The sequence below is a fragment of the Podarcis erhardii genome (assembly GCF_964252035.2).
Source record: "Podarcis erhardii genome assembly, chromosome: 3".
Taxonomy (NCBI): Eukaryota; Metazoa; Chordata; class Lepidosauria; order Squamata; family Lacertidae; genus Podarcis; species Podarcis erhardii.
This window is the reverse complement of record NC_138507.1, coordinates 112,891,730-112,909,113: the sequence shown is the minus strand read 5'-3', so window position 1 is coordinate 112,909,113 and position 17,384 is coordinate 112,891,730. Positions and strand designations below refer to the sequence as shown.

At 42.9% G+C, this 17,384-nt stretch overlaps 2 protein-coding genes across 2 annotated transcripts in view; one reads left to right on the top strand and one right to left on the bottom strand.

Moving 5' to 3' along the window:
• Positions 1 to 6,037, top strand: part of CCDC88A (coiled-coil domain containing 88A) — a 78,548-nt gene extending 72,511 nt beyond the window's left edge. The window contains exons 32-33 of the mRNA XM_081854428.1: positions 905 to 1,006; positions 2,198 to 6,037. Coding sequence (XP_081710554.1) covers positions 905 to 969 — 65 coding nt within the window. The 3' untranslated portion in view covers positions 970 to 1,006; positions 2,198 to 6,037. The remainder of the gene's footprint in view (positions 1 to 904; positions 1,007 to 2,197) is intronic.
• A 1,319-nt stretch (positions 6,038 to 7,356) lies between these two features.
• LOC309337987 (prolyl-tRNA synthetase associated domain-containing protein 1-like) lies at positions 7,357 to 10,016 on the bottom strand. The gene is made up of 2 exons (XM_081855076.1): positions 9,564 to 10,016; positions 7,357 to 7,860 (listed from the first exon to the last, which is right to left on the bottom strand). The coding sequence occupies exons 1-2, from the start codon at positions 9,660 to 9,662 to the stop codon at positions 7,423 to 7,425; spliced, it is 537 nt and encodes a 178-aa protein (XP_081711202.1). The 5' UTR covers positions 9,663 to 10,016; the 3' UTR covers positions 7,357 to 7,422.
• Between the last annotated feature and the right edge of the window lie 7,368 nt (positions 10,017 to 17,384).

Here is a 17,384-nt window from a genome sequence, read left to right as displayed (position 1 = left end):
TTTTTTGGGGTAGCAGTAGGTCATCCCCAACCCTTTAGTGTTGGGCAAAACCTCTGACTGGGCGAGGTTCGCTTGGTAGCACTCCACCAGGCAGGTGTGTCAAAATCACTCGTCCCAGCTCTGAGTAACATTGTGAGGACAGGCTATTTTGGCAACACAACCTGATGTCTTAAGTCCCAAAACCCACACAGACAATACGACACTGTTCTGTCCATAGTGTTACTGATGGTCAAGTCTGATCTTGCAGGCCAGGAAGCAGATACTGGCATTGTGCTTTCTCACCTAACTTAACTGTGACATCATTCTCCTTTTATAAGTGGACCTACTTTGTTTGATGGGACTTACTTCCTAGTAGGTGTGTTTGGAATTGAACAAGTGACAAAGGAATTATATAGTTGATTCTGTACACGGGCCTTTCAGTGCACTTTTTTTAAAAATTGCATGAACTGACCCTAAGTAAAAGAATTAAATACAGGTCCAGCATCCCAAGAAAAGCATGAGGCACTTGATTAATTGTTTTGTGAATTGGGACAATTGTTTTGCTTGCAAGGAAAGGCTTGCTTGAAGACTTACTTTTCTAAGCAAAGAGCTAATTTCAGATAATTTGATTTTGCATGTTCCATTTTATTGCATGCAAGGATAATTTGCTGCTTTGCAGACTTTATTGGCAGGATGCATAAATCAAATGCACATGTTTTGCTGCACAGTTCCATAAATGTTCTTGTTATTGCAGTCTATTAGACAGAACACAGTTGTAGAGCCTCCAGTTGTGTTCCTACCTTCCCTTTTTGTTCCTCTCCATTTTTGTGAACTTTTGGTCAGTAGTACCTAACAGTATATGTTGCAACATCAGGTGATTTCCTCCCCTGCTGAACAAGTAACACAAAATGCTTTTCTTCTGCAGATCTGGAAGCTAAACCAGAAAACAGAAATTCAAAAAGCAGGTCTAGGGAGCAACAAAGCTCCTAATTCTATTACCCCCACTACATGAGATGTGGGCCAAGTGGTGAGTTTTCTGCCCAACATGTAAATGAGATTGCTTTCATTTACAGAGGAGTAAGAAACTAACATTTATAAATGAAAACAAGTGCAATTTGCATTAACAGTTGTCAGTACCGCTTGCATTAAATGGCTCACTATCTTGCTTACTGTATTCAAGCTAAGCCAGCATGTGACACTTATTTATCTACCCAGCCAAGGAGTGTCCAGCCTTCTAAATCCACCTAGCTTTTCTCATATATGTCTCCAATAATAAATCACAGTGTATAGTAGCAAGTCACTATCCAAAAAATGACATTGCGTTGTTCATTTGGGGACTCCTGTGCAATCCTGTGCCAGTGCAACCTTTATGTTAACTGTCTCTGAAGAGCCAGCTGTATTATACTGCTCATTTTTATACTGGTCATTTTCTCAAGCATATCCATTTTGAGGCTACAATAATACCCATTTTAGAATGTGATATATGATCAGAGCCATGCAGACTCTATAGAAACAGATTTTTTTAAAAAAATTACACCCAGAAACAGTTTAAGTTTTGTGGTTCTGGATTCTGCGAATTAAATAAATTAAGCGCAATGCTTCTTATTTTATTTAACTGTCATTTTTACTATTTTGCTTGATTTATTTCAGTTATGTTGAGGGCACAGAAGTATTCATGGCCTTTTGTGTACATTGGGAATGCTGTTCAGCCCCCACCCCTCCAGCTCCTGAAAAACTTGTTTTCAAGCATATCTTTGCAGTCCTAAGGACTTGAAACCCTGTCTTTAAAAAGCAACCATGAATTATTATCAAACTTGAGTTCTACCCTAAGTAGCACCACTTGTGCTTTCTTCTCTGTCAATCACAGAGACTTCCAGCATATGCACAGCCCTGTATAGTATGCATGTAAAAGCATAGCTACAGAAATTGAAAGGCTGCAATCCTATACACATTTACACGGGAGTAAGTCCTATTGAAAATAATGGGACTTGTTTCTGGGTAATCATGCATAGGCTTGCAGTTACAGCAGTGGTGCCCAGATGCCATTATATAATATTTTACTCTTGGCATTCTGTCTCCCTTCTTCTTAATCATTGCTTAAACCATTTCTATTGGGTCCTCCTAGTTCTTGTAGTCACTTTACTTTTTTATATCTCTTCTATACCTTTTTAAGCTTTTCTTACGTTTACTTCTCTTTCTACTTTTCACTTGAACACAGAGAGAAAAGTGTCCTTCAGTATCTCAGTGTGAAGCCTTTATTACTGAAGTAACAAGGCATCCGGCTATAGAAATCATGTTGTGTTTTTAAAAATAGTTGAAAGTTTTTACAGGCCGACATGAATAGAACAATCAAGAAATATGCATCTTCTTTCCTTGAATCAAGGAGCTGTGCTGGTGTCTCCTGCTGAATTTTTTTAAAGAAGGAATTTATTGCACATTGCACTGTTAAGATCTACTGAATAAAGGACGGCTTTAACCTCTCTAACGACCAAGGGTTGTATGGCCTCAAGAATTGCTCCAGGAACTCAATTGCTTTTTTTTCTTCATTCCTTTATGAACCCCAGTCATCAACTGCTTACTGCTTCTGCTAATAATTAGCAATATTTAGTTCTGTAAATCTGAAGGGGGAGAAGGCTGTAGTATATTGTGGAATTTGTTGTAAATACAGGTACAAAAATGAACCCCTCAAGCTTATTTTATTGGTTTGCATAATTTGCATGATGTTGCTCTTTGTAAAATGAGACTGCTGATTATTTTGGTGCAAATAGCAAGAAAAAATTGTTTAGGTACCTGAAAACTTAGCTAAACACTTTAATCCACACTCTACATGAATTTTTTTGTTCCATGAGTTTTCAAGGCAACAAGTTATTTTGCAAAACAATACAATTGGGGTGGGGTGGGGGCAGGGAAACGATGGAATTAATATTCCTGGAACTTTCTATGTCCAATAAAACAATCTCTGTTTTCAACAAATACAAATTTTGGAACAAAACTGTCTTTAAGTTAAATATTTTGTATTTTTACTTGTGTTTTTTAATTTGTGATTTTGTTAGCTTATTATGGTTTAGGAGGAAGCTTTATGGGGGAAGACAAAGGTAAACAAGGTTCTGATAACCATTTTGAAGCCATTCCTTTTATTAAGGCTCTTACTAATATTTCCACCTTTTTGTTCCTTATAATTGTATGTGAATTAAGATTTATTAATGCTGTTGGTACTTTTAAAATATTTGTTGTATGCATTTGTCTTAAAACTCTTGCAAAGAGCACAGGAAAATAGATTTGGTTAATCCTGGGAAATGTACATGAAATTATCCTGGTTTATATTAAATTTCAAAGGTTTATTTTCTTACGAGTCACTAAATGTATTAATATTTCCATGACAATATATCGCATTTTAACCATTTAACCTCATTGGGTTCATTCAACCTTGCTAATATTTATGCACATGGGCATCCTTAAACCTCACCACGCTTCATTTTTATTTCAGCCAAACTATTTGCAAGGAGTTGTACTATATCTAAAAGCCCAGCCCTTGCTAATCTGGGGCCCACCAGATGTTTTAGTCTACAACTCCTATCAGTCCCAGCCAACATGGCTGCTGGCTGGGTTTGCCTCATCTCAGGGTTGTGGGTTCAAGCCCCATGTTGGGCAAAAGTTTCCTGCTTCACTGGGGGTTGGACTAGATGACCCTCGTGGTCCCTTCCAGCTCTACAATTCTATGATTCTATGGAGCGTTGTAATCCAAAACATCTGGAGGGTACTATGTTTGTGAAGAACGACCTAGTAAACTCCTGTTGGGCTGGGACCAGCGCCCCCTATGTTAATATCAAACATTTTTTTAAAAGAAAGCATTTTGTACAGCCTTGCAAACGTTTATTACAGCCATCAGGCTTCTTGCAAATGATTACTAATGCTATTTGTAATGTAAGAATAGGTTCTGTCTCCCCCACTGGCAAATGAAACAGCAAGGTGCAAATGAAACACAGCAGGGGCCAGATAGGCAGAGTTGCTCACCATTCCAGTCCTGTCCTGAGAGCAGCAAACATTCAGATTCCCCCCCATGGCTGTGTCAGGCATGTTCCTGAACAATAAGCATGTAACTGGATGAAGACACACACACACACACACACACACACACACACCAAGCAGGGCATCTGATGTCCAGGCTTTTCATTTTGTTCTGTGCGGTTGTAATCTTACGGTTTAATTTTGGTTCAGGCTGTGCATCTTTCAACCCTGGAGGGGGATGCATATTATAAATACTTGTAATAAATAGTAATAAATTACAGGCAGCATACAGCTAGTGTGTATGGAGAGTCTCTTCAGCCTAAAAGTTGTATGTACTTCCTACCCTCTGCATGGGATGGTAGAATTGTGGCCATAATTGGTAATTTCTGAGTCCATGGCCTTTCAAATATTACCATGCATCCTTGACTATGATTTTGTCAAAATAAAATTAAAATTAAATGAGTGAACAGTAAACTTCCCTTGAGGAAAACAGAAGAGGTTGGATACTAGGCATATGAAAATCACATAAAACACATCAGTAATTTTGTTCAGTAGCGGGTTGTGCCACCCTGTCTTGTGTCACCAGTCTCTTCCCCTCTGAAGATACGGGATCTTTTAAAAGAATGATTTTAATATCTGGGAACATTGATGTTTCTAAATGTGGGTGTACATGGAGATGGTGATTAGGCAGCTTTATAGATCAGCTTGTTTTTTTATAAACTGATCCTAAGCTTCTGTTGCTTTGTTTATAGACTCTCAAGCTTTCGGGAACAATCATGTGTTTTTCATGCATTTACCAACCCGCTGATTGACCATACCTATTTTCTTAAGATTTGCACCTTTTTGAGCTTTGCACTTGTTTCATATTCCTGTGTGCTTTGGCTTAATGATTTGTTTCACATGCACTCTACCTTTCTACAGGCAATTATATCAGCTAGAGACTGACTCTCATCTACCTGGAACTTCTCTTGTGCATGCAGGCCTCCCTTGAAGTCAAAGGGAGTTGCGCAAGAGCGTTGCTTTATTTTCACAACACTTGCACAGGCAAAGTGAATGCAAGATCATGCCTTTTATGATTTACCTGTTTTGACAATAGGCTGGAGTTAGCACTATGTGTAAGGTTTTGTTGGTGGTTGTTTTTGTTTTTAATAGCATAATTCAAAGTTTTAAGACCGAAATACAATCTTCCCTGAACAAAACTTAATTCATTGCTATTTTGCAGAGGAAGAGGCTCACGAGCTGCAAGCATTTTGCTTCTCTAGCTCTTTCTCAACAAGCCTAGTAATTTGTTTTGTATAACGCCAGATGGTTTTCTGCTAACAGCTTAACAGAAAACAGTGCCTGGATTTTATGCAGGAGAACCAAAGCCCTGTATATTTTTAGCTTCCCTTTCCAGAGCACCTTGAGGAGTATAACCTGGCTCCCTGATCTCTCTAGATTCCATCACTTATGAATCGGAAAGAAAATTGAAATGGTCCTCCCACTTAATCTCAATTTTCATTGCCGTCTACCCCGTTTCTAAAATTAATTAACTTTTTTAAAAACTTTATAAAGTCTGTGACAGTGTCAGAAATTAATGTGTCACTTCACCATCTGTTTAAATCCCAGCACCTTTAAAACGAAATGCAAGGGCTTTTTCACTGCACAAGACAATATCCAGCAGCTGGAAAGTGGAAGCTGGAAACGTGTTGTAATACAATGAAATGTTTTAATTTCCGCTCTGCTGCTGCAGTTGCCAAGGCTACAATCGCCTTTTCCAGAATGCATTGTTTCTTAAAATGTTTTGTGTTCTGAGAGACTGAGCAGCTCCAGCAATGGTGTGAACTGTTGTGTGTATGTGTGAGTGTGTGTGTGTAGCTCAAGCATTGTTAAGAATGGAACTGCCTTAAAGGGAGGGAGCACCTGGGTGCGACACAAACTGTTTAAACACTGTTTTACAGAAGCTGTTATTTAAAGCTGTAGTTTTCCTTTCTTATACCTATTAAGGAGTTTTGTAATGTTTGCCATTGTACACGACTTAATTATGTTATTAAAATTCCAAGCCAAATAACTCAACTTTCCCTCTCTCTTTATTTGCCTTTTTCAAAGATGCTTTTATTTGGTCCTTCCTGAGCACAGAGTTGGAACTAAAGGACTCTGTATCTGGAAAATGGTAATAAAATCATGTTTGTTGCTTATAACCACAACCCATCCTACCTGAGCGGCAAACGATTAAGTCAAGCAAACGAGAGCCAGTGTGGTGTAGTGGTTAAGAGCGGTAGTCTCTAATCTGGGGAACCGGGTTCGCGTCTCCGCTCCTCCACATGCAGCTGCTGGGTGACCTTGGGCCAGTCACACTTCTTTGAAGTCTCTCAGCCCCACTCACCTCACAGAGTGTTTGTTGTGGGGGAGGAAGGGAAAGGAGATTGTTAGCCGCTTTGAGACTTCTGAAGGGGAGTGAAAGGCGGGATATCAAATCCAAACTCTTCTTCTTCTTCTTCTTCTTCAAATGTGGTTGTATTTGGAATTGCGTAAATTGTACTGGTTGCCACAAAGGGTGGAGATTTTAGGTACTGAATCAGACATTCTATATTTCAAACATGTGGCCTTACCACCGACTAACAGCCACTCACAGAGACTGATGTGGCTGGAAATAACAATGGTCACATCCACACCACAAACTTGAAGCACTCCTTTACCACTTTAACAGCCATGGCTTACCTGCCCAAACTCTGCCTCCCAAGAATCCTGGGATCTGTGTTTAAGGCTTGTTAAGGGTGCTGGAAGTGAGAGCTGGACCATAAAGAAGGCTGATCGCCGAAGAATTGATGCTTTTGAATTATGGTGCTGGAGGAGACTCTTGAGAGTCCCATGGACTGCAAGAAGATCAAACCTATCCATTCTTAAGGAAATCAGCCCTGAGTGCTCACTGGAAGGACAGATCCTGAAGCTGAGGCTCCAATACTTTGGCCACCTCATGAGAAGAGAAGACTCCCTGGAAAAGACCCTGATGTTGGAAAAGATGGAGGGCACAAGGAGAAGGGGACGACAGAGGACGAGATGGTTGGACAGTGTTCTCGAAGCTACCAGCATGAGTTTGACCAAACTACGGGAGGCAGTGGAAGACAGGAGTGCCTGGCGTGCTCTGGTCCATGGGGTCACGAAGAGTCGGACACGACTAAACAACAACAAAGGGTGCTGACAATTATAGCTTTGAGAGGGGTACACTACAGTTCACAATATTCTTTGGCGGGGGGATAGCCATGACTGTATAAGTGCGCTTTAAAAGTGTGGTGTGGATTATCATTATCAAATACATCATGAAACCGGTAGTAACTTCCTAACTAAAGATAAACTATTATAATTTTGAAAAACACTATACAAATAAAATTAACGGATAGCTAGCATCTTTAAATTTTCATGACATGATTTTACATATAAAATGGTGGTGTAAAGCTACTTGTCACTTTCATCAAAATGTACAATTGTGGGCTCATGTCCTGTGGACTTCAGGAATCTTAGAAAGTCATCTGGATGTAGTCCCATAGTTGCTGCATTTGTCATTGGGTGAAAATACAACATGTCGTGGCCTCCTTCCAGAAAGTCAGAATCCAACACAAACTTCACATCTCCCTGGTCACAGAAAAGAGCAAGGGGGGTTACACACCCCTGGCCAACTTTCAGCTTCTCAAGCATGGCCGCTTCGTCAGCAAAACGAAGATTCCCGCTCCCAACGCCTAGTTTCTTTGCCAAGTCATTTAAATTGATTTGCCTGTTGTGGAGGACCGTCACCAGCCAAAACCCTTTTTTCTTCTTATCTTTAAGGAAAAGGTTTTTGCTGTGTGCTCCTTTCAGATGCTGGACGTAAGGCATCATTTCTTCAACTGTGAACACCTAAAAGAGATCATTGAAATAGTTTGGCTATTCCTTGCACAATCCACTGGCCGAGTTTTTCAAATTACACATAAGCCACAATTCACAGAATGACTCATGTGCCAACCCTAATGCAATGACTGCAAAAATCTTGCTCGTTTCAACATAGTGCATACAGGAGAACCCCCAAGCGGAATGTTTCCACAGGCTTCCTATACAGGAACAAGACTGACTACAGTGGTACCTCTGGTTACAGACGCTTCAGGTTACAGACTCCACTAACCCAGAAATAGTACCTCAGGTTAAGAACTTTGCTTCAGGATGAGAACAGAAATTGTGCGGCAGTGGGAGGCCCCATTAGCTAAAGTAGTACCTCAGGTTAAGAACAGTTTCAGGTTAAGAACAGACCTCCAGAACAAATTAAGTTCTTAACCCGAGGTACCACTGTAGTTTAAATATGGAAATATGCCTTCTGAGCCTGAGCTTGAGGTCATTTTCAGCAAGGAGAAGGGACTATATCAGGATGTGTTCCATGTGGGTCACTGTCCAGCAACTAGTCTCACCCAGGTTTATCAGTGTGATGGGGAGGGTGTGTGTGAAGAGCTCCAGAGCAATCAACCCAATTTCCCCTTATATCAGTTTCATGTTAGAAGCTGCAACTAGTTCTAACTAATGTTGTAGTTGCAGGGTGATCAATGTTCTCAAGTGGCTAGTAGGATTCCTCGTTTCTTGGACCCATGTTTGATAATGCACAGAAATCGCCCTGTTTTATTAACTCTATCTCAGACTATGGGGTTGCTTGGTTTTTTCTCATGTGATGGCAAAGGTGTTATAATGCAATTTTCACATAAGTAAAATACTTCCTATCACACTCCTGTCTTCAACCTGGTTGGTCCTTGTGAGAACAGGATTGCCGGGTTAGATAGGCCACAGGCCTGATGCAGCAGGCTATTACGATCTTAACTTATATTAAACACTAAACACTTGCCTGGGAGTAAACCCTATTGAACTCAGTGCAGTTTACTTCGGGGTAGAACATGTGTAGGATTGCATCAGTAAGTGTAACGTAATTAATTGCATTATTTCTCCCCTGCCAACAAAACACAAAATCACTTTACCCTACTGAATTCCTAGCTTGTTCTTGTTAAAGGAATAATAATAATAATAATAGCAGCTGTCACATTAGAAATTAAGCCCCTCTGAGCGTGTCCAGAGTGCCATTCTCTTTCCCAAGGCCATGACAACTTAGAGCTGTGTCTTTTATTGTTTGTCATTATAAGACTTGCTATCCTAATGTGTCTACACTGGTTTTATTGCTTTGGAGCTGTAAACTTGATTTTGGAGAGTATTGTAAGAAAAACGCTTCGAGCAGGGCATCCGCATCAGACTGTAGTCATAACCTACTGGATCTGGCCAAGACCCATCTGGTCCAGAATCCTGCTGGCCCTGCGAGAGTGAGTTCTGTATAGTTAAAACTATGCGTTGCAGTGAAGTTGTTCTTTCATCTGCCCTGGATCGTCCAACATTCAGCTCCTTGGGTGCCCACTCGTCCTACCGCTATGAAACAGGGAGAAAAACTTTATACCGATTTTCTCCACGCCTCTCCTCCAAACACCCGCTTTGGCCAGGACGCATAAGCACCAGGGGGCTGCTAATCTGAGCCAGCCACGTGGCAACTGCTCTTCCTCCTCCACGTGCGCTCGCGATCCGCGCACTCCCCTCACCTCGGGGTGCTCCACGGCCAGCGCTTGGATGCCCAGGCCGTGCAGGTGATCCTCTAGCGCCTTCCGAAGTGTCCCCTCCGCTTGCGGCTGCCCGGCCATGGCTGATCCTTCGCCCTCGCTTCGGGCCTTTTGGAGATGGGGGCCGTCAGCTGATCGAGCGACGCGCTGCGGGAGAGGAGGCGCCGCCTTTCCGCTTGGGCCAAGGAGAGGGGAACGTCTTCCGCCAGCCAGAAAGAAAGGAGGGATCGCTTTCACTTCTGCTGCTCGTTTTCATCCGCTTTGCAGGTGAAAGTGCGCGGCTCGATTTCCGAATCAACTCGCGTTTACTCGGCAGCGAATCCCCGCTGATTGCAGGGGCGCTTCCTCTCCGGTAAACGCGCGTGGAATTGCAATCCGCAACTCGTTGGCTGCAGGCTTTTAAGCCCGATTGCTAGAGAGTAATCCTCATTGAGACCTCTGAGTAACGTGCATAGGATTGCAGTTGTTGTTGTTTAGTCGTTTAGTCGTGTCCGACTCTTCGTGACCCCATGGACCAGAGCACGCCAGGCACTCCTGTCTTCCACTGCCTCCCGCAGTTTGGTCAAACTCATGCTGGTAGCTTCGAGAACACTGTCCAACCATCTCGTCCTCTGTCATCCCCTTCTCCTTGTGCCCTCCATCTTTCCCAACATCAGGGTCTTTTCCAGGGAGTCTTCTCTTCTCATGAGGTGGCCAAAGTATTGGAGCCTCAGCTTCAGGATCTGTCCTTCCGGTGAGCACTCAGGGCTGATTTCCTAAAGAGTGGATAGATTTGATCTTTTTGCAGTCCATGGGACTCTCAAGAGTCTCCTCCAGCACCATAATCCAAAAGCATCAATTCTTTGGCGATCAGCCTTCTTTATGGTCCAGCTCTCACTTCCATACATCACTACTGGAAAAACCATGGCTTTAACTATATGGACCTTTGTTGGCAAGGTGATGTCTCTGCTTTTTAAGATGCTGTCTAGGTTTGTCATCGTCTTTCTCCCAAGGAGCAGGCGTCTTTTAATTTCGTGACTGCTGTCTCCCAAGGAGCAGGCAACTTTTAAATTTGTAACTGCTATACATAAAGTAACTACAATCCTATATATAACGTGCATAGGATTGCAGTTACTTTATGTATAGTATGTGGGGCAGATGAGGCTCCTCATCCTGGGAAGGTAGCCCATCTAGAAGGAAAACTCTGGTCCTAAACCTCTGCAGTCTTGCAGGATATACAGTGGTACCTTGGGTTACAGATGCTTCAGGTTATAGACGCTTCAGGTTACAGACTCCGCTAACCCAGAAATAACACCTCGGGTTAAGAACTTTGCTTCAGGATGAGAACAGAAATCGCGAAGCGTCAGCACAGCAGCAGCAGGAGGTCCCATTAACTAAAGTGGTACCTCAGGTTAAGAACAATTTCAGGTTAAGAACGGACCTCTAGAACGAATTCAGTTCTTAACTCGAGGTACCACTGTATTCTGGAGAAGAAAAGGCTAAGGAGCAAACCGCACACAAGTGGAGTCCGTAAAAGGTTGGACAGCGCCTTGCACGCTTCCAGCAACTCCTGCATCCAAGATGGTGCCAACTGCATTGTTCTGCTTTCCTTTGGACCATACCAGCGAGGCCAAGAGGGGGATCTTGGACCTCCACAGACACTGCCCAGGCTTGTCCTCCCAGGAGGTCACTTCAGTGCTGCTAACGCAGTGGTTTGACTTCACTCCCAGAGGCACACTCCATTGCCTCTGTAGACAGATGGATGCCAACAAAATTCATGATTAACATGATCTATTCCTCAACTTCTGGGCTGCATCAATAGGAGTATAGCATCTAGATCAAGGGAAGTAATAGTGCCACCGTATTCTGCTCTGGTCAGACCTCACCTGGAGTACTGTGTCCAGTTCTGGGCATCACAGTTCAAGAAGGACACTGACAAACTGGAACGTGTCCAGAGAAGGGCAACCAAAATGGTCAAAGGCCTGGAAACAATGCCTTATGAGGAACGGCTAAGGGAGCTGGGCGTGTTTAGCCTGGAGAAGAGGAGGTTAAGGGGTGATATGATAGCCATGTTCAAATATATAAAAGGATGTCACATAGAGGAGGGAGAAAGGTTGTTTTCTGCTGCTCCAGAGAAGCGGACACGGAGCAATGGCTCCAAACTACAAGAAAGAAGATTCCACCTAAACATTAGGAAGAACTTCCTGACAGTAAGAGCTGTTCGACAGTGGAATTTGCTGCCAAGGAGTGTGGTGGAGTCTCCTTCTTTGGAGGTCTTTAAGCAGAGGCTTGACAACCATATGTCAGGAGTGCTCTGATGGTGTTTCCTGCTTGGCAGGGGGTTGGACTCGATGGCCCTTGTGGTCTCTTCCAACTCTATGATTCTATGATTCTATGATACAGCTATTTGGGAACTCATAACCCACCTACTTTCAGCAGCCAGAAACACCGGTAACCAGACACTGGAGAGACCTGTCAGGAGTAAGTATGGACCAATGGTACCAAATAGTATGGGAAACAGCCCTACTAGAAAAATTAACCAATAAACTGAAACTGACACGGGGACAAACGGAAGACGACGTTTTTACCCCGGTATGGCTCCCCTTTATCACATACACAGCCCAACAAGACAATGACAATAATCCACCAACAGCATACAAATCAATATGTCTACCCTGATCCAAAACACCCACCCACCCCACTCACACACGAAAACAAGGACCACCACAGCCAACCACAAATGAACAGCCACACCCTAGGCCAACCCCAACCTCTCTCGCCACCAAAGAAACACAAATGAACAGCACGAGCAACGCTGACACCAAACCCTACATACATTAAGCAAAATAGAAACATCACCACCCGACCCCCCCCCATCTTCCCCCCTCCCCCCCCCAATGTCTCAACAAATGAAACTGATTTGTAAAAATGTTACATGGAAAAAATACGAGAGACATTACACAACAAGAAAATCTTTAATAATAATAATAATAATAATAATAATAATAATAATAAAAAATACAACTCTTTGGATCTAAACTGGTGCAATGCATGCTCCTTTGCTTACGAAGTGATTTCCCTGCCTAAAACAAGAGCACAATCTAGGAGTAATTTCATATGCAAAAGCAATAGGAACTATAGAAAGTGGCCTTCTCCCAAGTTAGACCATTTGTCCATCTAACTTAGTATTGTCTACACTGACCGGCAGCATCTCTCCAGGGTTCCAGGGAAGGCTTCTCTGCCAGCTGTATCTGTAGAAGCCAGGGATTGTATCTGGGGCCTTCTGCTTGCAAAGAAAATGTGCCGCCACTGAGCCATGCTCCATCTCTTAATATTCATTAGATTCCTGCTTAAATTAATATGTAGTTTAGCGCTATTGATTCAATGTAGTTTAATGAGAGAGAAGTACCCAGTGGATTGGGCCTTAAGCATTTTGAGATTCTCTTGGAATGCTGTGAGCTAGCCTTTCCTAGTCTATGCTAGGAGGGATTTGCTAAGCTGTTAAGAACAACAATCTGTTCTAATGCAAGACATTAACTGGAAAGTGAATAAATTAGCATTAATTCTGGGGGAAATGGATATTAAATTGAATGGCTTTAATTGTGCATTCACACGTATTTGGCAATAGGTGAACTGCAGAGTGTGAAATGCATTGCAATTCAACTGCTTAATGAAAACAGCTGCTCTTGGTGTGTTTTATTTAATAAACCAATTATCTAAACAATCTTGCTTGCAACTGAAGCGAGATGTACGGTAATATTAATCCTGTTAAAATGCTTCTGCCTAGTTACCAAAATATGAAAGGGGTGGGACCCACAAGGTAATTTTTTAAAGCTGAGAAACAACTTCTGATATTGATTAGATCAAAGTCTTCTGTGCCATGTCATGATTTTAAAAATAGAAGTGTTTGAGTTTCATGATGCTCCACTTATTTCAGGGGTTGCCAACTTTAGGTTTCACTGGCCAACTGTTGGGCAGTGTCTACAGAACAGGCGTAGTATCATCTGATAGAATTGTAGAAGAGTCCTGCTGGTAGAATCTGATAGAATTGTAAGAAGAGTCCTGCTGGATCAGGCCAGTGGCCTATCTTGTCCAGCATCGTCTTCTCACAGTGGCGAACCAAATGCCTATGGTAAGTCTGCAAGCAGGACCCGAGTTCAAGAGCACTCTCCTTTCTTGTGGTTTCCAGCAGCTGATATTCAGAAGCATACAGCCTCTGACTGCGGAGGCAGAACATAGTCCTCATGGCTAGTAGCCAAAGGTAGCCTTTACTTCCTTGAACTTGTCTAAGCAACTACAGTGGTGCCCCGCAAGACAAACGCCTCGCAAGACGGAAAACCCGCTAGACGAAAGGGTTTTCCGTTTTGGAGGCGCTTCGCAAAACGAATTTCCCTATGGGCTTGCTTCGCAAGACGAAATGTCTTGCGAGTTCCTGCGGGTTTCCCCCCCTTTTCCTAAGCCGCTAAGCCGCTTATCAGCTGAGCCGCTAAAAGCCGCTAAACCGCTAATAGCGCTAATCCGCTAAGCTGTCAATGGGCTTGCTTCGCAAGACGAAAAAACCGCTATACGAAGAGCCTCGCGGAACGGATTAATTTCGTCTTGCGAGGCACCACTGTACCTCAGTGGTAATCTGGCCTAAACCCCTGCTGATGCTAGAATCATAGGGATTTTCTAATGGTTGTGTAGAAAAGGAAATTCCAGTACAGTAGTACCTCGGGTTAAGTACTTAATTTGTTCCAGAGGTCCGGTCTTAACCTGAAGCACCACTTTAGCTAATGGGGCCTCCCGCTGCCGCCACGCCACCGGAGCACGATTTCTGTTCTCATCCTGAAGCAAAGTTCTTAACCTGAGGTACTATTTCTGGGTTAGCAGAGTCTGTAACCTGAAGCGTATGTAACCTGAGGTACCACTGTAATAAGCTCGAAAAGCAGTTCCAGCAGTGGCAAGTAGAGCTCATCCCACCCTGCCCTTCTGTTACACTGGGGCATTTTACCCAATTGTATAGAATCACAGAATCGTAGGGTTAGAAGGGACCCCAAGGCTCACCTCGTAGTCCAACCCCCTGCAATGCCAGGAATCTCAGCTAAAGCATCTATGACAGATGGCCATCCAACCTCTGATTGGAAACCTCCATAGAAGGAGAGTCCACAGCCTCCCAAGGGAGACTGTTCCACTGCCAAACAGCCCTTACTGTCAGAAAGTTCTTCCTGATGTTAAACTGGAATCTCCTTTGTAGCCAAGGACTTACTACCATCACAAAACCCATAGCACTAGGTTATTATTGTATTTATTTACCTCCCGCCTCCCCTTCATGGATCACTGCCTTGCTGTGGCGAAGGGGCTTGAATAACTCAGAGAAGCTATGAACTATGCCGTGCAAGATGGAGGGCACAAGGAGAAGAGGACAACAGAGGACGAGATGGTTGGACAGTGTTCTCGAAGCTACCAGCATGAGTTTGACCAAACTGTGGGAGGCAGTGGAAGACAGGAGTGCCTGGTGTGCTCTGGTCCATGGGGTCACGAAGAGTCGGACACGACTAAACGACTAAACAACAACAACAACAACATCCCGCCTTTTTCATAGTTGAACACCAAGACAGTTCATGTTAATTACGTAAAACAACAGATAAAATACAGGCGGCTAAAAAATTATTAATAACAATAGTTAAAAAGTAATGAAACTATAGCAGAATTAAAACAACATAAAAACAGAGGAGAAAATAGTATAAGTTTCAAAGTGATTTTTCACTATGGGTTTAGTAAAAAGGAGACAATGGAAATATGGCAAGGTATGTTCTGACCAATCCCAGTCAATAATCTGACCACTGTATTTTGAACCCATTGACGTTTCAGTGTCATCCCCCAAACCATCCCATGTACAATGCATTATGAAAGGCATGGCAGACTCTTTTGCCAAATGATTAGCAACCGGCACAGGGAAGCATAAACCTGAACTTGGATATGTAAAATGTATTTGCAGAGTCTCTCAAGTCCTTTCCAAAGAAAACTCTACAGAATTCTATTTGTCTGTTAAGGACAGCACCTGTCAAAAGCACTTTCACTGACATGGCAGCAGTCAACATATGTCTGCTGTGCTCACTGATTGCCTGTGTTTTCCTCTCACCGCCCCCCCAACCCCCCACTGCAGTCAGATTACAGATGGCTGGGTCTTTTCAATGAAATTCTTCCTGGCACACACATGACATCAGTCCCATAGATTAGAAGAAATTCTAGGCAGAAGCAGTGGTCCTTTTAAAAGCCTTTGAAAACCCTTAATCTTCTTCTGCCCTCCCCTCACATTAACAATGCAGAGAAACCCCAGGGATAATCCCAAATGACACAGTGCAAGCAAGTGCTCTTTAGCCTGAGGAGAGGAAGGCGGATTTTTTTTATTGGGCCTGGGAGGAAGGAGCAGAGGATTGCTGCAAATTATAGTGCCTTGGCAGGAAAGAAAATTAGAGCTTAGACTATCAGTACAACCCTGTGCAAATTTACTCGAAAGTAAGCGCCACTGAATGCAAATAGGTGCAAAGGGGATTGCAGCTGGTGTCATGTCAAAATTACTGTGCTTGAATACTTCAGAAACTTTATATCTGATCAAAATAAAAAAATTCCTTCCAGTAGCACCTTAAAGACCAACTAAGTTAGTTCTTGGTATGAGCTTTCGTGTGCATGCACACTTCTTCAGATACACTGAAAAAGAAGTCACCAGACCCTTCTATATAGTGAGAAGGTGGGGAGGGGTATTACTCAGAAGGGTGGTGGGATTGGGTGATTGGCAGATAGCTGTGATGAGCCTGTTATATATATTTATATCTGATAATGCATGTTGACCAACGTTTGAATGCCCCAAAAGAATGTGTCAGACTACCCAAAGGAGAAAAAAAAAATGAATTAAACATGGGCTGTAAAATGGAGAATCAAAAGAGGAACTAAGTAATATTGTTTCAGTCTTCCAGTTTTGCTTAAGAAACAGCACACACAACCATAATCTGGGGGTGGGGGTAGGGTTTGTCTTTGTCGCCGCAAATTTCTATATTACATCCATGCTTTTTATTGTTAAATTTGCAGCTGTTAACAATCTGCCCATCCTTGCAGCTGCTAAAAATTCCAATCGCTCACCAGCATATGGAAGACAGAACTTCTGCCTAGTTTAATAGTATAAGTCTAGTATACATGTCTACTCAGTAGTTTGTCCCATTGAGGTAAGTACATGTAGGAATGCCAACTCAATTCTGCATAAACCAGTAATGGCAAAACTCTACTTTTGCTTTAAAACGAACACCATTTATCAAGGCTAGGGCAGACTAAAGCTACAATACACCACCACAAATAAGGCTGCAAATATTCTCCCTGCTTATTTGGATGCAAGTATCATTGAACAATCAAGGGACGCGGGTGGCACTGTGGGTTAAACCACTGAGCCTAGGACTTGCCGATCAGAAGTCGGTGGTTCGAATCCCCAAGACGTGGTGAGCTCCCGTTGCTTGGTCCCTGCTCCTGCCCACCTAGCAGTTCGAAAGCATGTCAAAGTGCAAGTAGATAAATAGGTACCACTCTGGCGGGAAGGTAAATTGCGTTTCCGTGCGCTGCTCTGGTTCACCAGAAGTGGCTTAGTCATGCTGGCCTCATGACCCAGAAGCTGTATGCCGGCTCCCTTGGCCAATAAAGCGAGATGAGCACCGAAACCCCAGAGTCGGCCACGACTGGACCTAATGGTCAGGGGTCCCTTTACCTTTATCACTGAACAAAGGAGTGGGTTGCATTTATTTATTTGTATTTATTTTGCAGCACCGAATACAGTGTAACCTCCACCTCTTATAA

Coding starts and splice junctions, on each gene's coding strand:
- LOC309337987 (XM_081855076.1), bottom strand. CDS start 9,662: ATGGCCGGGCAGCCGCAAGCGGAGGGGACACTTCGGAAGGCGCTAGAG. Junction 7,861..9,563: donor TGGCCGTGGAGCACCCCGAG/GTGAGGGGAGTG, acceptor GATCTCTTTTAG/GTGTTCACAGTTGAAGAAAT.